The following is a 26,202-nucleotide window of genomic DNA, read 5'->3' as shown; positions in this document are numbered from 1 at the left end:
CATTAGATGAACATTATAAATAATTTTCCATGATAAATGGCTGACACATTTACATGTTCATTAGATAACAACCTAAAGTTTCAAACAGAAGGTTAAAGAACAATTTATTTGTAAGCCAATAATATCCATGTATGGGTTAATGCAAACATTATAATGTGATGAAAAGCTAACGTAATTATTTTCATCAAGAATCAAGTGGATTAATGAACCTACCTCAAGATGAGTGGGAGCAACTAAGATAAACTTGTCTATATAGATGATATTCTTTTGACAAGTATATGTTACATAAGTCAAAGCATTGTTAACACAAACTTTGATATAATAAATCTCAGAGATATCTCTTATGTAATAGATATCATAACGTACCGAGATAGACCCAATGGGACATTAGTTTCGTTCCATAAGTTTAACATTAAATGGGTCCTTACATATGTAACAAAATACTGCTCTCCTTTATAGGATAATAGGATAAATGAAATTATTTCCTTATGCTTCATTAATTAGAAGCCTTATGTAAGTTTAAGTCTATACTCGTTTAGATATTACTCACATTGCAACACACTAGATATGTCTAGATTAATGTGTAGCATCTAATGAAGTATTACAATATCTTTAAAAGAAACGAGAGACTATAATTTAAAGAAGAAGTGAGAACTCAAACCGGTTTATTACTCTAACTTTTGTGATATTCAAAGATTACAAAATGTAATTTCGGGTATATCTTTATGTCAGCAGACAAAAGCTATCTCATGGAGGAGTCATAATGCACTGATATCAACAACCTAAGTTATAACGACATAATATAATCACTAAATGTTGTTGGAAATTTGTCAGTGGACTCATAAGTTTATTAACTCCATATAATTAATGTTTGAGTAAATTACAAAAATCGTCCTTTATGTATGTCACTTATTGCAAACTGTGTCCTTTATTTTCAACAATTACAGAAAACGTACTCGATGTTTGCAAACCTTTGCAAGTTATGTCCTTTAGCCCTAACTCAGTTATTTTTTTGTGGTTAAATCTGACCAAATGGACCCCACATGAGGGTATTTTGGTCATTTTACTCTCATGTGGAGTCCATTTGGTCAGATTTAACCACAAAAATACCCTCATGTGGGGTCCATTTGGTCAGATTTAACCACAAATATTAACTGAGTTAAGGCTAAAGGACATAACTTGCAAGGGTTTGCAAACATCAAGTACGTTTTCTGTAATTGTTGAAGACAAAGGACACAGTTTGCAATAAGTGACATACATAAAGGACGATTTTTGTAATTTACTCTTAATGTTTTGAAGAATTAGTGTGATAAAGTCAGCTACCATAACTCCTTGAACAGTAACAGTTCAAGAGGTGCTGCATTAAGTTTCGATACGCAATTAATTATTCGTTTATGAACGAATTGAGGAAACTAAGTTTTGTATCGAATACATTCATGATATGCTTAATGATCCTATAACTGAAGGGCTATTACCCATAAGTCTTATTAAGAGAGCTCATAGACGGGTATTAATTAATAGTCGTGCGCAATTGCATATCGTACTATGAATGACTAAGTATTAGTTAATTTTCCTCATCAGTTTGATTTTGTATGTCTCTAAGAATATGTCAAGCTAGCATAATGGCATATAGACAAATATAGTTACAAATCAAACAAAGGGCTTACGCGTATTTTGATCATGACGATTAGGTTTTAAATTAAGGCTATAGTATGATTAATGGGGGTCCTGAGTCGCATAATGATTCAACGGCTGTATTTTTCTGCTATAGTACTTGTTTAAGGCTAAAATGAGTATTAACTCCTGATCAGGCTTATCTAATACTCATAGTAAATGATTACTCGGCTAAGTGGGAGAATGTAAGATTAAATATATTATGTGATAATATTTAATCTAGTAGCCATTATAATCATTTACATTATATGGATGAAAATATATAACAATCCTATTAAATAATTAGTTGGTAATTGTTGATGGGCCTAATTACCCTTATTAACTAATTAGGGTTTCCTCCTGGGTGCTTATATAAGGAGACTTATGTGGAGGTTAAAGGGTGACTCAGTTACACAATCAGACACCCTATTAGCCATAACATCATAATGTTCGACCTCCCTCTCCTACAGCTGATACCCTTTTCGGTTTTCTTAATCACCATCATTAGATTGCACCCTAAGGAGGAACCAGATCAAAACTGACAACTATGTCAAACACTATTGCTGCATCTACATCTGGATTCTCTGCTGGCCTGTGCTGATGCAATCAAAGGTATGTTTTCTTGTTTTCTTTCATGAATAAACAGAACTGATTCAACAGAAAAACCATAATCACACATGTTGAAATAACATAACCATTATATACTTCAACTCAATTACTCCATGAGATTTCCTATGTAACTTATGATGATTATCAAAGTTCTTTGACTACTGAGCGAGTCATTACTTAGTTTTTAATTTGTTTCAAATTTTCGTTTGTTGTTACTTTAAGAGTCTGTAAATTTTAGTTTATTGTAATCTTACTTTCTTAATATTTGAGACATATATTCATAACTGCATATTGTTTTATATTAAAAACTACATGATATCATATCCACCAGAACACACATCTTAACACAAAACACACTAGTTATTAATTAATACAATATTATATATGAAACACCGAAAAACAGAATACCAAATTTGAAAGATAAATAGAAAAATGAAGGGCTCGTATCAATTGTAGCTTCTTCATGCTTAGAATCTTAAAATGGGCACCAACAAATACTCCAAGTAGTACAACTGTATAAAAGGAAAAAAATTTGTGATGTGAAAATATAACAAAGTGAATTTTTATAATTCAGTTATTTTATTAAATAGTATATGTAAATAATATACTCTAATTAATTATGTTAAAAGAGGTTGTACTTTTGATAACATATGTATATATTTTTGTATTGTACAAGTAATATGTACCTTCCAAATAAACAAGTAGAATGATTCAGTGGCCTCAATACTTTTGAGATCTACCAAGTTTGCCTTCCTCCAAACAACAAAGCCAAGTATGCTATGAGCTATTACCTATTCACCACAGTAAGATGGAATAAGGCTTAATTAGTTTCTTGTGCTTGAAAAATTTATTTAAATCTGTAGAGATATATAATCAAAACTCAAAGTGGGACTAGTTGCTTGTGTGTTCACGGTTTGACACGGATATACCACCCATTAACAAACACATTCTTATATAGTTAAATTGAACATAACAATCCGAAACCAAACCGTTTATCTAAGAGGATTTTGACCTGACGTGAAGGCATTTAGACTTTGTCAAAGTCATGAAACATTTTAGGTTCGTGGATCTCACAAAAACACACCTTTAAATGTTAAAATTGGTTATCTAGGTGGGTTCAACTTGACGTGAACGCATTTAAACCTTGACAAACCCACAAATTTCGTTTTTGGTTTATGTGGTGTCACAAAACAAAGGCTTTAATCAACCAAATTTGTAGATGTATATTAAAGGCGTAAAGTGTAAGAAATCATAACTTATAATATGCATGATCTTGAGCTAATACTAGTTCTTTAACGAAAATCAAAGATAAATATAATATAAATATATAACCATCCAAATCTAATATATACTCGAGGGAGGGGGGACCCCTTATGATTAAAATATATATGTATGTTACCATTGTTGGCCGGATCCACAAATGGGTTGATGACAATCCTATAAATATAGCTATACCATATATCAGCTCAAGAAGCCAAATACAAATCCAAAACACCTGCAAAAAACACATCGACTTGTTTTAAAATCTCAATAAACCATTAGATGATTATTTTGATTTGACAAAGAAAGCTTATGTTAGATTATATAGTTTGGAGCTAACCCGTTGTGGCCCGAATTTTGTCGCAAAGGAGTAAAATCCATTTCTCTTATCTCCTTCTACATCAGGAATGTCCTACAATACAGTATATGATATATAAAAGTAATACTAACGCTAGAAAACCCAACTAAACAAATGACCCCGATGACATTTTCGTCGGAAAACCGCATGTGAAGTGTCGTTGATAATCCGTCGGAAATAGATTTCATTTCGGACTGATTACTAACCGATAACTTTAGCAACAGATTGCCGATAAGTCTTTTTCAGTGGAACTTAGACTTTACACCGACATATTAGCGACGACTTACAACGCCAGATTACAGTCATTAGCTTTGAAACTTTACTGACAATTGCTCTCCTTGGTAACAGACCCCACTCCAACAACCATCTGAAAAGCCTGGGTGGTAATTGTAGTGGAAATCTTATCTGTAATACGCGATAGATTACCAATGGATTCCCAACGGAAATGAGTTCCCACCAAAACTGATGATATCTCAACTATTGGCAAACACTTTTTGAAAATTTAACAAGATTCCTGACAGGCGGATTATGTCTGTCGCTAATAGCCGGATACTCATTTGTTTAGTGGTAAAATTATACTGATTTGCAACATTTGTGTACCTTAAATATTACCAACACTGTGCAATGGATACCCATGATTCCAAATACAAATATGGCATGCTTTGAAAGTGAGAGTGGCATTCCAGGTATGTTTGTCTGCAAAGTTAATCTTTGTTTAATAGCTTATATTCATTAATAAATGCTCTTTGACTCTGATGATATAATCAAATATATATATTTTGATATATGTATTAAGATTAATTCAGATTTTCAAAAAATATCTATAGATAACAAACCAGGGCATGGAGGTGGAACAGCATAGGAAGGGTCACCCCTTGAAATAACCAACTACACAAGGCCACAAGCATAGGATACTCTTTCCATCGTAGCAACGGTAACTAGATATATACACAGCCAAAGTTGAGATAGACAAATGTAATATATAGCTAGAACTTGACGTTAGATATAACTAGAAAACTGAGCAACTGCGACCATAGAGATCCGGTTGTAAAATAGGATAACCCATTTTGCAACTGAAAAGACGGTCACAATGCCCAATTTCTAGTAGTGAGAAATGTTGTTGAAAATATGAATTACAAATATAGACTCACATGCACGGAATACGCAGTTCCAACAGCATACCATAAAAAGATACACAACTTCAGATGCCAGGATCTAATACTCCATCCAAGGCAGAAACCCTGATTCACATAAAAAAATGGATATCCTGAATATGAATTATGTATTTGTTTATTTAACAAGTAATCATACAATCATACTCAGTAAAATCTCATTCATAGAGTCTCGGAGGATGAGATGAGGGGTATTTAATATTTGTCATCATCATCATCATAGTCAGTAAATTCCATCAATAGCAAAGCTAAGGTAGGGTCTGAGAAGGGGTAAGATATAGACAGCCTTACTTCTACCCCGTAGGAATAGAGAGGCTGCTTCCATTGAGACTCTCAGCTCGATAGTAGTTTTGCCTCAAGTCTTGGACATAAGGCACATGACACTCAGCAATTGAGACAATTGCCGATTAGTACATGTACCCCTTGTCTTTCGGCTATTAACGCCACCACATGATGCATGATTAACCATCCTCCTCTTTTAACGTTATTTTCACGAAATTAGTAAAATAACGTTAAAATTAGTGCACTCACTTTTGCCCCCCCCCCCCCCCCGAGCGCCCACATATATATACATTATATGCGCACACCGCAAGCGGGACGCATACAAGAAAAAGAAAAAAAATACTAATAATAGTACTAAACCACTAGTAACAAAAGGTAGCCATAAAAATACAAGTAATAGTAGTAGTAGAAAAGAAAAGAAAAAAAACAAAGGAGGGAAACTTGCATACCAAAATTGCATACAAAGAGGTTATTCGGATGCCTGCTTTAACCGAAAGTTCGCCTGATGCCAATGGTAAGTATGGCTTGTTAACCTTGTCGATCTCAATATCCGAGAGTTGATTGAGGCCCACAACATACAAATTGGCCAAACAGCCACCGATAACCGCCTAAATATTCATATTGAATCAATCTATTTTGAAGTATAATTTAAAGTGCAAAAAGGTTTCAGTTGAATTTTTCATAATGTATTGTAAAAAGTTAAACAAACAACAACAACAGCAACAAACAAACAAACCTGCAAAACTCCAAGAAAAAAAGATGGAGTAATGTCTGAAAGTCTCTGGACGGCAAGCAAAGAAATCGAAATAATGGACAATACCTGTTCAACAAAACAGTTTAATCAGTTAAGCTTTACAAAACATTTGATTGTAATAAAATTTCATAGCTAATCTATCTTCTACTTATTCACTAATTTATTATCATTTATAAAAATAACTTACAGCAATGAAACTATGTCAAATTTCAGTGATTTTTTTAAGAACCAAAAAAAATAGTTTAAACGAATTAATGAATAAGTAATTAAAACTTTTTTTTCTTTTAATAACATTTTCTACGCTTAAATACCACCTAACCTTCTACTTGCATGCATGGATTTAACTAACATGACTTTTGTGGGGTGTAATGAAACCTGGTTAGTTACATTTTTCCCAAAAACTACTAATGAGAAATGTTATGTTTCCTGGTGACTAAATGGTGTAGGAATATGAGTTATACCGTCCCTTTAAGAACGTAAACTCTTGAATATTTGTAAATAACATTCAGCATAGCGCCAACAGATTTGCCGTTGATTTGTGTACCAACAGCTATCGAATCTGCTTGTGCGTCACGAGTGTTGGCCAGAACATTTGATTTTCGGTTTCGTAGTGGATGATCTACCGTCATGTTCTTGTTCGCGCTTTCTTCAACCCCTCAAATTTGATATTATCACCAACCTCTGAAAACTTACTTCGATATGACTTGTAGCTAACTGTGGATTTTGCCTGTTGTATAAGTGATATAGAAGAAGACACGTTTAGAAGACTATAAATAATGGAACAATCGTAAGCTAAATTATGTTAGAAGGCATACGGTTATAATTGCCACCATTATAATACTTCATATGTTATATGATATTGTGCGACACAATTATAATATATTTCAATGAACCTTTCATATAATTTTTTCTTATTATATCCTGTGTCATCATCTTAAATGACTCCAAGGGCTAACTTTAAGCATTGTATAATAACATGACGAACGATACCTTACAAAAGTTTGCGCTAATTTATTGGTTCAGTAATTTTTTTTCTGTACGCACCGGATTATTTAAAACAGAGACGATTACAGACTAATGGTAGGTAGACGAGCAACAAGTTGCGTTGCTACTCCCTTCTGAATAACAAACCCTACTCTGCTAAACACAAAATTCTGCCCCTTAACATGCGCGGTGTTACTGCTTACCACTGAACCCGCTTGAGGAACCGCACCGTGTCAGGGGCGAGCGGCAAAGGTATCGAAAGTGAACGGGACGAACACGTGCTGATTCTTGATGCAAGCTTTTTCGTGCTTAGCTACTTTGCTCGCCTCTGCCTTAGTTATCGCCTGGCCCGCCACAAACCCGTGGTCCCTTAGCCCAACGAGGGGGACACACCTGTAAAATCAACACACGCGTGTTTCCCTCATTCCCATCCAAAAACAAGAATGTCAGCGGGCCGTAGTGTAGATCTCCCTTCTAATGGATCGATCAAGAAATTCACTGGAGCTTCCTTTTTTGCCGAGATCACTGACCGCTTAAGGACATCATAAATCACATCTCGAACTAAATCATATCGATATTTAAAACCCGATAATTCTTTGCAATGGATTGCATGCTGTAGGTCCGGGTTTCGGGATCGATTCCGTGATTTTCATGATTATGTTCATAGACAGAAGAGATTAGAGATGATAAACAAACAACTTTGCATTAATCCGGTAGTAAAACATTACAAGTCGGCCCGATTACATGATAACCGAACTAATACCAAAGAAGTATACATCCGGGGAGAAACCAAGTGGTGATTTCTCCCGGTGAGGTCTCAAACCTCCTCCAACTCTCTTGTGTTGCAAATGACCAAGTGTTGGTATTTATACCCAACACAGGTTGTATGGTCGAAGGATCAAACTGACCGATCGATAGATCATCTGTCGATCATTCAGCTTTCGAAAGATACACATATACCTCGAAGGATGACATATCCTTCGAGGTCCATCTTCATCCTTCGATGGATATCTTTCGAGCTCATCGAAGGATATACACAATCCTTCGATGCCTTATCCTTCGACACCAAACATTATACAACCATAATTTGTCTAGCAAACACACACGGTCAAACGAATAACCCTCTCGTTTGACCACTTCAAACGAGCGGGTCTATACACGTTCGATAGACCGTTTCACTAACTATTACAAATTCAGCGTAAAATAATAACTAATCTATTCGACAAGCATCGGACACAAAATCTGCATCAACAAATTCCCCCTTGTCCGTTGCTGTCGAATGCTGAAAATGCAACTGCAATCGATCTTCAGTCAAGTATTCATCTTCTCTGTGTTAACAAATTCCCCCTTGACCGATGATCCAGGTAAGTAGTATCTTGATGCTCCTTGTATAATATTTCCCCCTCAAAGTACGCGTATCCGTGTTGGGTGTTGTGCAATTTCCTCAAAAGGCTCAATTGACCGATCTTCCGCTGATCTTCCAATACTCCAACCGGCATTTGATAAGGGTTCCATTCTTTAAAAACTGCATCAAGTCTTGATCTTCAAGCATACTACATTGATAGAGATTTCTGGTGAACTGTCTTCTGTAAACCGTCTTTGTGGAATCGACCAAGTAATGCACTTTAATCTTCAGCATCAACACTCAGGAAAGTCAGCTAGACCAAGTGTATCCCTTGCAAGCTCAACCAAACGGCACGCTTAGTTGAACTACATCCAGATCTCATTGTCTCGCCTTTGTGAAGTTGACCACGTAATGCACTACGAATCTTCAGCATCAGTACTCAGGAAGTCAGCTTGACCAAGTACATCGTTTGCAAACTCAACGAATTGAGTTACCCCCAGATCCCTGTAAAATCCCAAAGAAACATCAAACCCAAAACCGAATCCTGCAGGTCTTCAGCCTTGAATTATCAACTTCCATAAAGATTCCCCCAGGTCTTTAGTAAACAGCGCTTTGAAACTACTGTCGACTTTAGATACCTGTATGTTTCCGTGCAAAACTCTTCACGCTGGCTGGAGAATTAATTAAAATCCTCAAATATGTGTCTGTGCAAAACATTCCACGCAGAACCGTTTGTATCACCAGAAAATCACAAACTCTACCACCTGTGATTGCGTTTAGAATTTTACCGAAGAAATTCAACATATGAAAATTTTTTTATCCCCCCATTTCTTTGGTAAAATCTCTAAACCTTAACAGATTCTTTCCACTTCAAAGAAACTGTCGTCAAATGTTCACCAATTCCCTCCACTGAGCGGAACTGTCATCAGTCTTCATTGAATGTTCTCGGTTCCGAAAAATCACAAAAATGACTTTCTTCTTTGCATATTCTAGTTGAATAAAAACGTCCCCTGGTACCCCGTAGGATCTGACTTGTATCCCCCCAAAGACTTTGTGAACTCGTTAGGACCGGTATTGACATTCTAGGTTCATTCATTCGTTACCAAATGCGAGAATATGACAATAAACAAAAAGATTTCTTCGTTGCATATTCTAGTTGATAAAGAAATTTCGCCTAGTACCCCGTAGGATCTGACTTGTATCCCTCCAAAGACTTCGTGAACTCGTTAGGACCGGTATAGACGTTCCAGGTTCATACGTTCGTTTTCAAATGCGAGAATATGACAATAAACAAAATGCTTTCGAACATTTCCGAATAACCGGTAACAAACATAAATATTGACGTGCGGAAGTGAACATACCGTGTTGTTTTTGGCACATAATAGTCGTGTTACCATTTTTGCCATTTGCATCGGTAACCGTGACTACCCCACATTTTTCAACAATCAAGTTTTCATCATCTCTTGTTTTCATCATGCCGCATCATCCCGCGCGCTCCCAAATTCGTACGGATTTGGCGTTGAAAAATAGAAGCACGATTCAAATAATCTTTGCGGACACCCGACCAATATGAGAATTAATCCATCACTTCCATCAACCACTAGCCCACATTGATTGTATAAGAAAACTTTACACTTTGAGTTTGGCCCAAATAAGAGTTATCACCACGCAATCATGGCCCACTTGTAGTGATAACCTTGACCTTATACTTGAATTGCTCGGTGTTCACTACCAAGTCCAAATGATGGAAGTTTATCTAAAACATCATGGCCCACTGTTAATTAGATGGAGCTAATCCTTACATAGGAATGAGACCCACCAAAAATTATTTGTTGGGCTTAATCATAAGGTGTGTGGCCCGAAACACCAAACAAATCCAACATAAACAACCCTACTGCAACTTTATTCAACCAGCCGACATACATCCTTTGCCTTCCTCTCTCTTTCTTCGATAAACAACAAGCAGCCAAACATCAGACTTTCAAATCTTCTTCTGGATCCTTCGATGCACAACAGCAGGTAAAGATGATCCTTCGAAACAAAAAAAAAAACTGATCTTTCGATTCTGTTGTTATGACCCTTCAAAAAAAATATCTGATCTTTCGATTCTGTTCTATCCAGATGATGATCCTTCGCTTCAGAACAAGGTGATCTTTCGAAGTTGTTGATGTTGATCCTTCGAAGTCTTGTGAGATGACCCTTCGAAACAGAAAGTTGACCTTTCGAAAATAGATGACCTTTCGAAACAGAAATCTGATCCTTCGAAACAAAGGATGACCTTTCGAATTCCTTTTAATCTTTCGAAAAATGGAAGGATGACCCTTCAATAGAGCTGAAGATCCTTCGAGGAACTGTTCTGATCCTTCGAGGTTTGAATACACCAAGAACATCAAGAACACAGGAGGCTGTGTGAATCTGCAGATTCGATGAAAACACTTTGTAAACGTTTTTTGATGATGATAACTTGAATTTTTAGGTGAAAAACATAAAACCCAACACTCGTTTCAGCACAAAACTGAATATTCGGGTCCAAATCTGAGTTTTTCTTTATTTTCACCATTTTTACATCTTGAACAAAGGACACAAAAATCACAGATCTAGAGCACATGTGACTTAGTAAACGGTTAGATTTACTAAATCGGGCACCATGGCTCTGATACCAATTGTAGGTCCGGGTTTCGGGATCGATTCCGTGATTTTCATGATTATGTTCATAGACGGAAGAGATTAGAGATGATAAACAAACAACTTTGCATTAATCCGGTAGTAAAACATTACAAGTCGGCCCGATTACATGATAACCGAACTAATACCAAAGAAGTATACATCTGGGGAGAAACCAAGTGGTGATTTCTCCCGGTGAGGTCTCAAACCTCCTCCAACTCTCTTGTGTTGCAAATGACCAAGTGTTGATATTTATACCCAACACAGGTTGTATGGTCGAAGGATCAAACTGACCGATCGATAGATCATCTGTCGATCATTCAGCTTTCGAAAGATACACATATACCTCGAAGGATGACATATCCTTCGAGGTCCATCTTCATCCTTCGATGGATATCTTTCGAGCTCATCGAAGGATATACACAATCCTTCGATGCCTTATCCTTCGACACCAAACATTATACAACCATAATTTGTCTAGCAAACACACACGGTCAAACGAATAACCCTCTCGTTTGACCACTTCAAACGAGCGGGTCTATACACGTTCGATAGACCGTTTCACTAACTATTACAAATTCAGCGTAAAATAATAACTAATCTATTCGACAAGCATCGGACACAAAATCTGCATCAACACATGCTCCCCAAAAGAATCCAAGCAACACTTCCAACATACAAGACACAGGTCATCAACCGGGAAAAGGGGTATTATCAGCCGGTACTTGAGGATAGCCCGGTATTCCACAGCCGACATAGATTGCCCTAAACCTTCGATGGAAACAACAGACAGTAAATCCTGAGCACGGGGGGCTCGCAAACACTCAAACACAGCTCGCTGCCGAGGGGACAAGGCAAACTTCTCTTCAACTGTCTTGACGATTTCGCCATATAAAGCATTCGCCAGAATTTTCTGGGCTTTAATGGGGGCGGTGTCTTTAATGTAGAAACCGCCAAGATCAACATCGGGAAGAGAACTATGCAGATTGTCCAACGTGCCCTTATAATCAGAGTCCAACAGCCCACCACCACATTCACGAAGGAAGTGGTCTTGAAGAACCCAAGATTGGGCCCTTGAAGCCACAAAAGCGTAGGAAGAGGCATCCTCAGCTGAGCAAATCCCAAGCCCTCCAAAACGGGTCGGGAGGGAAGTTAATTTCCATTGTAGTTCCCCGAAAAAAACACCCCCATAAACAACAATGTCCTCGATCGCATTCCGAAGCCCCTTGTCAAAAACAGAGACTGCTTTCCCGACATAAGAAGGCTGACACGTCCTGAGCCCAAACAGCAGTTTAGCAACCCCCATACATGAACGAAGCATGAGGAGTTCGCTCTGAGGGTCCCGAAGAAGTTTGAGGCATCCCATCAGCTCCACCGCACATTTGGCTCTTTTGAGGGCCAAACCACTAATAAACTCCCCATCTCTACTTACAACACCACCCAAGAGTTTCACACCATGCACCGGCCCACCAATCTCCCGCGAAAATAAACCCTCTTGAGTCTTCATCCCTTCGCATGTAGGCCAAAAAACTTCAGTTTTTTTTAATGTTGAGAAGGAGGCCCAAGGAGGGGCCTTCCACTCTAATGATGTCTAAAGCCTTGGCAACCTGAGTACCATCTCCAATAAAGGTCCCATCATCCAGGTACCAGGCGTGAAAATGAAGCTTGCAACGATCTCTAATTCGGAGAACAAGTGGGTGTAAAACAAGGGCAAAAAGGAGAGGCCCTAAAGGATCCCCTTGTTGAACCCCCGTGGAAGACCAAATATAATTATTCCCCACATAAAGCCTAGCTGGTTGCCCATATAAAAAATCAACCCAAGCAGAATTTTAAAGTTAGATGTACAAAAAAATTATTTAATCGAAACAACATTTTAAAGGACATTTAATTAATACCGACGAGAGCTTCTATCCGCAATGAAGACATGAACTCTCGGTAGTTCATCGTCGATGAATTGAAATTCCGTAGTGATGTAGTGTGTGAAATGATAATGAAGAATTGATTACGTCGCTTCTGTGAATATCGGTAATAATCTTCCTCAAACCCCAAATTTAACCCAAATTGCAGAGAATTTGAATTGATAAAATGATTATTACAAAATTGATGAAAGACCATCCGAATTACATGTGAGGAATATAAAGAAGAACAGAAATTGAAAACGCGCCATAGAAAGGCCATGGGCCAAACATAAGCCCAAAAACAAAATGCATAAAACATGGAAAAAACATAAAAGAATAACATGCTTGTATTATGAAAAGCTTTTGAAAATTATGGAGATTTTTCTTTAAAATTTTATAGGTAACTTAAAATAGAGCTTGAGCTTTTAGTACATTTGATTTGTAATATGGTTATAAGAATAGACCAATTGTTGGAACTAATCTTGTCAATACTTAAAAATTGAAGGATATTAAATGGTTTAGTTTATTTTAGTAGGAAGATTTAGGATTTATATTAGCTTTATTTTATTATTATTTAGTTTCTAATTCTAGTTTAATATTAATTTTATTTTATTATTATTTAGTTTCTAATTCTAGTCTAGAATATTTTTTGAGCATCAAGGTTTGTTTATTATATATAGAAGTTATAGTTTAGGTTTTATATACCTTCAATTTTAATAAAAAAATGTTTTTTTTTTTTTGTGAAATCCATTGTTTGATTATTTTGAAGAAAGTCTGATTTCCAATGACTTTTACTATATAATATTCTAACTTCGTCAGAATATTAATATAGTGTTGTTGAACGACAATATACGTATCGCAGCAATGTTGTTGTTACTATTCTCTTAACACTAATTATTTTCTGTGGTACTCACTACTAGAAAACTATAACTGGTGTATGTATGTATGGTTGGTGCTAGCATCTAGCTAGTTTTTATTTATATACTATCAATTTAGAAAATATTTGTGTAATGATAGTTGTACACTATGCTTTGTTATTTGTTATTTGTTAATGCATTTGTGGGTTGTATTTTAAGTCAATTTGGTTTATTTATATACTATTAATTTTAAATATTTGTGTGCATATTTGGTGGTAAGTTGTGCTTAAATAGTTGTATCTTAGTCAAATATAGGTTGTAAGTTGTGCAATGATAGTTGTACACTATGCTTTGTTATTTGTTAATGCATTTGTGGGTTGTATTTTAAGTCAATTTGGTTTATTTATATATATTAATTTTAAATATTTGTGTGCATATTTGGTGGTAAGTTGTGCTTAAATAGTTGTACCTTAATCAAATATAGGTTGTAAGTTGTGCTTAAGTGGTTGTATCTTAATCAAATAATAATGGTTTTATTACCTTACCAAATTCAATCTGTTTAGTATGCATGTATGGTTGTAAATTGTACTTAAGTGGTTGTACCCTAATCAAATAATGGTTTCATTATCTTACCATATTCATTCGGTTTGATCCATTCAAAGTTGTGTTGTTTTATTTGTAAATTATTATTATTTATAATAATCTAATTAATTTAGTCAAAATCTTGTATAAATATAATTTGCAACATATTGATGCAATGGTTTTTGTAATGTATGCATTATTGTTTTTATAGTGGTAATGATATATATTATATATAGATTACGATGAACCTGTCAAACGAGAAAAAATTGACGCGGGTTCATCGTAACGCGCGAGTCCTAGATAACTTAGTTATTTTATTCTATGTTTTACGTTTCGACGTTTCAGTTTAATTTCTTCGCATTAACACCGCAACTTTAGAGTCGGTGGTCGCTGACAGTAGTGTGGCATTAGTGCTCTCCCCCGCCGCAACGCGGGGGTGTTTAATACTAGTTAATAATATCTTTATATTGGCCGTTAAAAAAAAAAAAAAAAAAAAAAAAAAAAAAAAAAAAAAACTGGTGTAGATTATTATATAACTTTACTTCAAAGAAATTCAAATAATTTTAATGTATTTAATTATTGATTAATTTCCAAGGGAAAATCCGCCGATGAATGTCCAAATAAGCCAGTGGTAGTTCGTCGATGATTAAAGCACACATCTTCTCTAATGCCCATAAGTTGTTGGTGATCCGTTAGTAGATAGGTCGCTAGTGATTGAAGTAGGCGAAGTTGTCGCTGATCTGTCAATGAATTACGTCGGTAACTAGTCAGTACAAATTTTACCCACGCCATGGTTATGTACAAGTATCACCAACAGATTACCGACATAGTCCGACTTTCACCGAGTGACTTCTGACAAATGTCTCTATCGCTGAAAGCTTAATGTGTTCAAGTGATTGTAATTTACTATCTTGTGCCGGACTAACGATACCTTACAAAACTTGGCCTGCCTTTTATGAGTTCCATACGTAGATGCATTTAATATCTAGATTTTTGTTTGTGTATTCATGGTTTTATTGTTTTGTTTTTAGTAATTGAACAGATTACATAAAAAAGTATAAACCAATTTTTCACCGTTAAAAAAAGTTTAAAGTTTTAGTCAAAGATATTGGAAAGTTGACGTTTTTCGGTTTAGATAACTAACTTCAAGTTTGTTCACAATTCAAGCTCGCAATCTTTATGTCTTTCTTATTTTGGGATTGTAGGTTTCGAAGAATATATGTACAGCGGCGGATCTAGAAAATCCGTCAAGCCGTAACGTTTTTTAAATAAGCTCTAACGAAATCGAAAAAACCTCAAATTTTTCCAAAATTTACACTAATTTTTCCAATTTTTTCCGAGTCAAGCCGTAGCGGGCGTTGCCCCCCGGCATAAGGTAGCTCCGCCACTGTATATGTATATATAATTTTCATCTTATTGTGAGATAGTAAAATAGAAACAAGTTATATGATTAAACTAAAACTAGAAATTAAATCCGCGAGCGTTGCGGCGGTGGTACATTGAATACATCAAATGGATTAGTCCAAGCGTTATGTGACTCGTTTAACATATGAAAACACATGTTTTGACGTATTCGATTTAACTCGATAGCATCGCGATTGGATCATGCTTTTTATTATAGATATATAATATGTATCAACTTTGGGTCGAAAAGTAGAGTAACTTTAATTTATATTATCGAATAGAAACGTATTATATTTGACCAAACCCAGTTCTGAACAAAATGTACACAGAAACATGGAATAGCTAGAAACATACATAAAATAAGCACGAAAACTTTTATAATTGACTTGACAAGTACATAGATATACGCACGCAGAAAATAGTTTTTTTAAAGTAAAAGTACAAAAAAGGGGTAAAATTGAATTTAGGAACTCAAGAGGATCAAAATGAGATTTTAGGAAAAAATTAGCGAGCGGGAATCATTGACGAAAAATTAGCAAATGGTAAAAGACTTAATAGGTTAAAGATGTATATTGTATATTATTAAGAAGTAAAGTTGAAGTATTAAAAACTGGAAGGTTTAGTTTGTATAACTTGTAAAAAAAGAAGGGGCTAAAAGTGCTTATTCGCAAAGTTGGTGGTGAATTCGTTGGTGTATAAAATAGAAGGGTTAATCTATCAACGTAGAAAAAGGGAAGGTCATATCACCGACATTTATGATTAAGATTTATATAAATATAAATTATTACTTTTCTTATAACTTTACATTTATCTTAGACCATTGTTTTCCAGGAGATGCAAAACACATGATATCCCTTATTTCAATACTCCCTTAGGTCTTCCTGTTTAATAATGAAATCTAACTAAAATAGAATTGATCCCGCTGTGTTGCAGCGGTGGACCAAAAGTAGGAAAAAGCGTAAAGAAGCAAATTTTATAACACAAAGAGGGTCACGTGACGTAAAATGTAGATGAACTCGAACTTTTACCGACACGTATTAGAAATTCTAGGGGGGTCAAAGAGATATTGTATCAAATTTTTAAAAAGCATGTGCCAAAAGTAACAACTTTGAAACTTGAGGGAATGGGAAAACTCTTCGCTAAAAGGAAAAAAAAATTGAGGGATCAAATATGACCACCAAACAAAGTTTTGTAGCATAAAAGAAAACAAACGAAACCAACTACAAATTTAAATGTTAAATATTAATCAGAGACTTACTAATTGTTAGCTGCCTGTGTAAACATGTGCTAATAGAAAATTTGTGGTCAATTTATAAAAATAAAAACTAATGTGTACATATGAATAAAAGCAAAAGGTAACTGGCGCATTGGCATGTTATTGATTGATATATATAACTAGGATGATCCCGCCGCGTTTCGGTGGACAAAGTATGCTTTATTATGCTAACATCATTGGATTGTTAAAGTTACCGAAAATGAGTGTTTATGAATGCTTAACTGAGCTGCATAATACATTACGTCCCTAATCAAAATATAAAGCGGTTAGTTTCTACATATTTATTGCAAGTAGTTGATGCTTCCTATTTTTGATAAAGATTCAGAAAAAATAATAATGGTTTTACTGGTTAAACCAACCGAGATAAAAGAAAAGTTAACGGGCCAATCCGTTTTAACAAAACAAAAAAAAATACCTGTTTGATTACACATGTGTGATGGGATCTTTAGTTAATTAAGTGGAAAAACAAATTAATTGCAGACATTTAAAACTTATTTTTGCAAATAAACAACTCAAATTGGGATATGATATATCTTAAAAATCTTAAAACATAACAGTAACTAATAAGAGTGATGGCGTTTGATCATCATTCTATACACTTTTTGCTTTCACATGAATTCTATCATATCATTAGAAGTAAATATTGTGGTAGCAGCATAGCACTTCATTATTAAAAACAAAGATAACATTTTGAAAATTTCACCTACAATTTCTCTACTACATTACTAACTTTGCTTTGATAGTCACAATCCCTCTCATTTAACTACAACAGTCGACAAGTATACCAATATGGCTTCCATTGTAGATTCTTAAATTGCCACTCTACAATTAAGGTCACTACTCCTACACATCAAAACCGGTCCCAAACTAGGTTGGGCCCATCACTAAAATCTTGTTATAACACACAAAGGCATGTACATCACTACCACAACAAATCAGTTGAATGAACCATTGGAAAAAGTCACTACAAATGTTCTAAATCACTCTAACTCAAATCCCCTGTTTCAAACTTTTATAAAAATTGTTATCCAAACTTTTATAAAAACTTGTTCCAGACTTATATGACCTTTTTATAGCAGTTGAAGTGGCATATTGTTCAAACGCTTGATTCACATACAAATTGCCATATGATGTAGGTTAGTGATGTTGTGTATTAATGTAGTAGTCAACCTACATGTATCATAATATGTATGACTAAAACTCATTTTAGCAACCAATGTAATAGGTGTTTTAGTGGATAAAGAATGCAAAAAAAAAGTCCATATTACAACCAACATGGAGAACTAAAATGGTAGTCTATATATGTTCTTCATAGTGTATTAAGTAATGTTTGCTTGTAGTATTTCATCAATTCAACATTCCCCAACTATTCAATAAACTCATTTTATAAATTCCTTTACTCCTTTACACAACAGAATGTTTTCATATCACAAGCTACATGTTAAACAATCAATTTCATTATCAAAAAATTAAAAGCAGCAATCGTTTTGATAGTATGTTGTAAAACAACGTATTCACGACACAAAGCACACGCAACACACAATCGACAATTTCAGAAATCGAATATCAGTTATATTAAAGGAAACCCCTAAAATTAAAAAATCGAAGTAATATTAAAGAACATCACCTATATGTAAGAAGACAACCTGGAAGACGACAGAACCCTAGTCGCCAGGTATGACCAGCTGCTCTTTGCCACTGCCGTCGTTCGTCATTCGATAAGCCCTATAAAACCATTAATTTGTGGAGTGGACACCATCGCACCATTACCGCACCACAAACCAAACAGTCGTCACCTAAGCTCTAGATTGGAATGACTGAAGCGCTTGATTAGGTCACCGGTAGCTTGCCGGTTACTTCATTTCTCTCCCTGACTCTCCTTCTCTCTCTAATCTAATCTGTGTGTATGTGTTTCTGTTAAAGAGAGATGGGGTATGTAAGATGCAGAGGGACATTAAAGAAACTCAACTATAGTAGCAAAAACCTAAACTTATAAAGTTCACTGGCGCAAACCACTGATGTCTTTTGATATATATAATAATGAGCTGTGATTTATTTCTATTTCTATTACTATACACTACAAAACTAATGTGGGGAATAGTGTCAGGCTGTTGTCAGGCATTTCACCATTCAGGGTGGGCCCTGAGAATTCATGTACCATGTTCGAGCTCGAAAAAACGTGTCTTTAGGCGTTAACGAAATTGAGTATTGGGCCACTAAAGGTATAAACCTAATGCCAATTATCTATTAACTAATCTAAACCATAAAAATAGTTTTGTAAGTGGGCCTGTGTTGATGTTTGTATGGGTATACCCTATCGGGCCCTGAAATATCGGGCCCTGACCGGTGGTCCTCCCCGCCCACTTTCAGGGTCGTCCATGCCCCCATTGGTCCGGGTATATTACGATTTTACCTCATTTCAAAAATTAATAATTTGTCCCCTGTTTAAAGATACGATTTTATCCCTGGTTAAAAATTACAGTATTTTCATCACTTAAGCTATTGGCAAATTACAATTTTACCCGAGCTCAAAATTACAATTTTGCCCCCAGTTAAAAATTACTGTATTACAACCATTTTGTTTTTTTAAAGGTGTGTACGGGAATAGTGCCAGGCTGTTGCATGGCACTCCCCCATTGGCCCGGGTATATTACGATTTTACCCCAGTTCAAAATTATGAATTTGCCCCTGTTCAAAGTTACGATTTTACCCCTGGTTCAAAATTACAGTCTTGCCATCGCTTTACCTTTTGGCAAATTACGATTTTACCCCAGTCAGTATTGCCATTGTTTTAGTTTTTTAGCAAAATTATTGAAGTGTTTTATTTTAATTGGTTGAGTCGATTTAATTTTTTATTCGTGTCAAGAAGTTGCCTAACACTCACATATTAGTCCTAATAAATTACGTTTTTGACCCCAGCTCAAAATTACGATCTTACCATCGTTTTAATTTTTTTCTAGCAAAACTATAATAGTACTTTTTGTAATTGGTTGATAAATATTCGGCCTACCACCCCGCAAAACTTCTGTTTACCCATTTCAGGGTGACTTTGGTGTTCCAATCATCAACTCAACTCTCGGTTTTCGTGGAACCCTACGCAAAACTGTGAGTATACTCGATCCCATTTTCATTTTAATCACTTTGGGTGCAACATGTACAATATACAAAAACATGCAACACTATGATACTTATTTATTCAAATCACACTCTATCCACAATTAAACATGATAACATGTTATACTTGTTAGACTCTTATGCGCTGTATACATTGTGTATATATGCTCATTAACTTTGCAAGCCTACCTTAACAAATAGAGTGCTATAGGATTAACGCACCGCCCATATTCTTGAGGTATTGTTAAGTAAAACACATTACGCCCCCTTTGTCTCGACGATGTTGGGTAATCACGATTGCGTTGGAAAATTTGTTTTGACATATAGTTTATACTCGTTCAGCATATTAGTAACTTGTATACATTATTCTTGTTGGATATGAGCACAGTTAAAACATTTTTATATTATGCTATGTATTCAAACTTGTATACTCGCCAACATATTTGTTGATCATTATTTTAATACATGTTGTAGGTTGATAGACGATGTGATGAAGAATCAAGTTTAGGGTGGACATAGAAACACGCCTAATTAATAAACATTTACTTATGTTACATGTTTGTTACTACAGTTGTCTATGTTTGGTTGTTGAACAACGTATTTCATGATTTAGTATTTATGAAAAAATTGATTAATCATATATTGCCATAACTAGTGTTATGAAGCTATGAGCAATCATGTTTTCGTCTCACTCCGATGTTTCCGCCATCGGTTGAGGTGTGACACTCTATGTCGGCTGAAAAGAGGGTTTTTATATATGAAGAAGCCGCACACATTTAAATGTGCACCCCACAAGTGTGCGGCCCTTTTAGGGTTTCTCGTGGGCTGGGATTGGGCCTGAAACAATACAGTGTGGTGTGCGGTGGAGCCCATACAGGAGAGTTGGAGGGGTGTGTGGCCCAAGAGAGATGTGCAAGTCGTCTAAGTGTGCGGCTGCACCCTCATGTGCTACCCTGTAGAAAATAGTAATTACTCATATATAAATCATGTAATACACATATATTTAGATCCAACAGTTATAAAATAACTTTTGTTTATTAAATCCACATAATTAGCTTCACATAATCACACCATCCAATGAGACGTGCAGGAGAACCCGAAGTGTCACAATTTTTAAAAAAAAATATATATATATATAAATAAATGTCCTAGCTAACATTACAACTATTGTAGCCGTTGTAATTAAAATACATGAAATATGCGTGTTTTCAAAGTCTGAATCAACATGTATTGTTATTGTTCAAGAAAAGTTGAGAAATACTTTTTTGAATGACTAAATTTGCATTACATGCCATGAGAATTGAACTCATGACCTCCACTTACTTTACACCGTGTCTAACTCACCAACACCATTGGGCTATTCCCAATGGATTTGAGAAATACTTAACATGAAAATTAAGGACAAAATAAGAAAGTGAAGGAAGTACTTGTTGGTCCCAATCTATGAACTTGATATGAAAATAAAGATAAAACAAGAACAAGAATAAAACAACAAGAAATTAATTGAACTTGATTAAATGTGATTGTACAGAATGATTATGAATGTTTACAATCGAAAATCCTTACCCTATTTATACATATGGAAGACCATCACGTATCTTGATGAAACAACGTGTCTTCTGATGTTTGTGATGTTTGGCGCCATCTGAAACAGCGTATCTCCTTTGTGAACATCGCATCTCTTCGTATGTAGATTATACAATTTGCATCTTGTTGCTTCTGGTCCTCGCACTTATCTAACTAATCTAATTACATTATAAACCAGTCTATTAACAAATTACATAACAACCCTCTGACTTTGACCGACATAGATTAAGGAATTACACATCAATCCCCCCCCCCCTAATTTGTTAATCCGTGGCTTCAACATCTTCACACTTTAGCATCTGCATTCTTCCATAGAATGAAGTCTTTATCTTCCACTTGATCATCTTTCCTGTCTTGAGCATCATATTGTGCTCCATTATCTTTATCATGGACTTGTTGTAGAAGATCCTTGTCTTTGAGCATTAACTTTCTACCCAGCTTGCTTGACATCTTGATCTAATTCTTCAATAATTGCAACATGATTTTTTTTAGATATAAGCAATTTCTTTCATGTCTTCATATTACTTTTAAATATCACCATCTTCAACTTGTGCCATTAGGAGAGTTGGTTCTTCTACTTCTTGCACAAGATTTGCTTCTTCTTTTATGTGGTTTGGTTTAGGGAAATCTAAGGCACAGTGTCCATAATCATTGCAATTATAGCACCTTACCTTACTTATGTCAAACACGAATTTGTCTTGATTTCTTGGGTATCTCTTTCATCTATCATAATCGTCATTATTATCGTGTGACATTTCATCTTCTCTTTCTTCTTGTCTGAACCTGCCACGGCCTCAGCCCCGTGACTGATTAAATCTTCCTTGTCCATGATTTCCAGAGTGTCGTCAAGGACCAGAATTGTTGTCGTGATGTGTGAACAAGAGTTTGTCTAGATTGTTCATATGGCTTTCTTTCTTACACTTGATTCTTTATTTGAAGGTTTTTAATCTTCCAATTGTTTCCTCTAGAGTCATAGTGTCTGAATTTGAGTATTGTTCAATAAATGCAACAATCTGCCCTTGTAACAATACTATTCATCTCTGTAGTGAACTCATCTATCGTGTCATCTTCCTTCATTTTCAATAATTCGAATCAGTCATGAGTGTATGCATAAGCGCTTTCTACACCCGGTCTACACCAACATATTTGATCTTCAAAGCATCCCAAATTTCTTTTGCGCTCTTATAACTTGCAACTTGTAATCCTTTATCCTCTGATAGTGCTTAATTAAAACAAATATGCAATTACAGCTTTGTCTTTCTTGACATCAAGTTGCCTACCAGCACTTGGTTCTATCATTTCCCATAGCCCATTAGCTTCAAGTATGGTTTAATACGGATAACCCATATGGTGTAATTCGTAGGTTTCAAAATAAGGTATTGGAAATGTGTCAAGGATCCTACATCCTTGTGTGTTACATGTAATAGACAGTGATTTTCCTGACATCATGCCTTAGGTATTTTTCTAAACACCAACAATGATTCTACCGAGATCACTGAATCTAAATTACTAAAAACTGTAGTAATTTATAAAGTAAAATTCTATAATAATTAGAACATAATTAGAACGGATAACTAGGAATTTTGCAAATCCTCCTTCGTATGATTTTGATTCTGACTTTGGTGAACAGCACACAAGTTCCTTATCTGACTGGGTTTAAAAAAAGCATCTAATCTGGTTTCTTTCTTTCTGCCTTTGAAATAGAGTGGACAACAGTCCTTTGTTGTTGTGTTGCAGGTTCACCGATTGCGAATTCAAATTTCTTCCGAGTATACTCTACCGAATCGACTCTTGTTTCTAAAATCGATTTGTGGCTCGTGACTTCTGAATCTGAATAAATATAGGGATTATTTGGGAACTTCTGAATGGTTAAAGTGTTGAACTACTAAGAGTTCTGAACCATTAAGTGTTGAACCAGTAAGAGAGGTCTGAAGCATTAAGAGCCCCTTTAAAAGCTAAACAAACAGCCCCTTAATCTGAATTAATTTTTCCTTCTTCTTCTAAACCAATAATTCTAAATATCTTAAACCGAGAGTGAATCTATTTGATTTTTCTTCCCTTTGCGCCGAATTGATCTATTCGATTGATGTTGAATCGAATGGAACCGATTTGGGTTTTTTCTTTTTGTTCCTTCCTTGTGGTTTTCTAGTTTTGAATCGATGTTTTACTAATTGATTTTGCTTCTCCTTCAATACTGATTCGATTTGGACTGAATATCAATTTTCATCTGAATCGATTTGGTCTTTGATGATCATCAGTTGAAGAGCGAATTTGATTTTAGCCCTAGGCTCCGATACCAATTGTGTGTCCCAGTCTATGAACTTTATATGAAAATAAAGATGAAACAAAATAAGAATAAAACAACAAGAAATTCAATTGAACATGATTGAATGTGATTGTAGAGAATGATTGTGAATGTTTACAATTGAAAATCCTAACCCTATTTATACATATTGAAGAGTTGCGCCTGAACCATCACGTCTCTTGATGAAACGACGTGTCTTTTGATGTTTGTGATGTTTGGCGCCATCTAAAACGACATGTCTCCTTTGTGAACGTCGCATCTCTTCATGTATAGGTTGTACAATTTGTGTCTTGTTGCTTCCGATCCTCGCACTTATCTAACTAATCTAAGTACATCATAAACCTATCTATTAATTAACAAATTATATTACAACCCTCGAAGTTTGACCCACATGGATTAAGGAATTACACATCAATAGTACTCGACTTGATTTTATAAGTAAAAATCATAGAAAAAATATATAAAGATATATAAAAAGTTTCACACAAATACTATGCTCTTGCGAACTCAATTGTAGCCTTCCCATCATGTGCTTTTCTAAAGAAATGCTTTACATAATCAGAGTAGAGTACATGCTTATAAAGTGGTTTCTCTCCGCTTTGAAGCATTTCTGGCAGAGGTCCGATAATGTCACTAGCCTTCGGATTCACAAATATAGGAACTGAAATCCTGTTACGGATTCCATTAGCACTTACACGATGCTCAACACTTTTGTACTTCCCGTTACTCATGATCTGAAGTGCATCTCCAACATTGACCACCAAAGATCCACTAACCGGAGGGACATGAATCCATTTCATAGTCTCTGTGTTTCTCACGTAAAGCCCCCCGATATCATCTTGAAGTAGTATTGTTAGTGTGGATACGTCTGAATGACGCCCCACACCCACAGTGAGGTCAGGGTTAGGACATATGGGATAGTAATTAAGGTTAATCCTCTTTGACCCCATTAGATTTGATTCTTTCGTTTCATCAATCTCTTTTACGTTCAGCCCATTCATGAGCATCTCAAGTAGCTTCTTTACAATGATTTCGGAACCCTTCATATATTCCATAACTTGATTCCTACAAACATAACTTCAAATTTGAGCATGATAGATTATAGGTTGTCAAATACTACTTGCATCTAATAGAACCATTTTTACATATGGATTGGTTGAGTTAGGGACTTAGATTAAACTTGTAATAAAGAAAAATAACCTAAAAATAACCTACTTGCGCAATTTGTTGCCCGTTTACCATCTATCTTGATGTAAATTCATAACACGATAATTTGTGAAGGAAGGTATAAAGTTTAATATTTACTTATTAAAAAAAAAATCTTTACCTGCAAATGGGAGGCCACTGAGAAGCAGCCTCATCATCTGAGACAAACAAGAGGCTAAGATAATCCTTCCACTCGAGTGCTTTCTCGCATGCAGGAGTAAAGCTTGTACCGTAGCGAACATTATTGGTAACCGATTGTTCTTTCGAGTATTTCTTCTTTTCATCTGCTGACAACCCAAAAAATCTGTGTGTTGCATCTTTGACATCCTCAAGAACATGCATAGGGACACCATGGTTTACTATTTGAAAGAAGCCCCATTTCTGTGCTGCTTTACATATTGCTTCGGCTACTTCCGGATCATTACATCTGGACATATCAATAAGCGGGATAGAGTTGTGATGCGCTTCTGGAGTGCCCGTATCAAATCGTTCTTGTGGAGGGTGAATGTATTGGCAGGGTAATGTCTTTAGTCCTAGTTCTGCTAAACCTTTCACTCCATGACCTTTGTTCACAACGAAATCGCGAATGTTTATTGAGTTTGAGTTAGTGATTGAGATTGAGATTGATGGAGCCATGGTTAAAATAGTGGGTTTGGTAACTTGGTAATGAAGGACCGTAAGGTTGCGGTATGCATGCTTTAAGAATGGGATTGGTGTTGTTTTATACATGTAAAAGATTTTGGCTTAATTTGTTTGTTTTGTTAAGGTCAATGATATCATAGTGACATGCACATGCAGCCGATTGATGAAAGAAAACAATTCTGTACGACAACATATTGAACAGTTTCTTTCTTTTGAAAAGGTTAATTATTTAGGGTAAAATAACATTTGA

The 26,202-nt window shown here is 35.4% G+C and overlaps 2 protein-coding genes across 2 annotated transcripts; both read right to left on the bottom strand.

Moving 5' to 3' along the window:
• Positions 1-2,578: 2,578 nt before the first annotated feature.
• On the bottom strand, positions 2,579-6,830 carry LOC110901342 (homogentisate phytyltransferase 1, chloroplastic). Its single transcript, XM_035982093.1, has 10 exons — positions 6,550-6,830; positions 6,071-6,154; positions 5,784-5,942; positions 5,032-5,121; positions 4,717-4,818; positions 4,481-4,576; positions 3,863-3,934; positions 3,662-3,757; positions 2,949-3,053; positions 2,579-2,774 (listed from the first exon to the last, which is right to left on the bottom strand). The coding sequence occupies exons 1-10, from the start codon at positions 6,715-6,717 to the stop codon at positions 2,730-2,732; spliced, it is 1,017 nt and encodes a 338-aa protein (XP_035837986.1). The 5' UTR covers positions 6,718-6,830; the 3' UTR covers positions 2,579-2,729.
• Positions 6,831-24,552: 17,722 nt separating this feature from the next.
• Positions 24,553-25,961, bottom strand: LOC110901341 (feruloyl CoA ortho-hydroxylase F6H1-3). Its single transcript, XM_022148174.2, has 2 exons — positions 25,432-25,961; positions 24,553-25,169 (listed from the first exon to the last, which is right to left on the bottom strand). The coding sequence occupies exons 1-2, from the start codon at positions 25,944-25,946 to the stop codon at positions 24,596-24,598; spliced, it is 1,089 nt and encodes a 362-aa protein (XP_022003866.1). The 5' UTR covers positions 25,947-25,961; the 3' UTR covers positions 24,553-24,595.
• Between the last annotated feature and the right edge of the window lie 241 nt (positions 25,962-26,202).

Source organism: Helianthus annuus, chromosome 13 (genome assembly GCF_002127325.2).
Source record: "Helianthus annuus cultivar XRQ/B chromosome 13, HanXRQr2.0-SUNRISE, whole genome shotgun sequence".
Classification (NCBI taxonomy): Eukaryota; Viridiplantae; Streptophyta; class Magnoliopsida; order Asterales; family Asteraceae; genus Helianthus; species Helianthus annuus.
The sequence above is the reverse complement of the archived record's forward strand: the minus strand, read 5'-3'. Positions and strand labels throughout refer to the sequence as shown.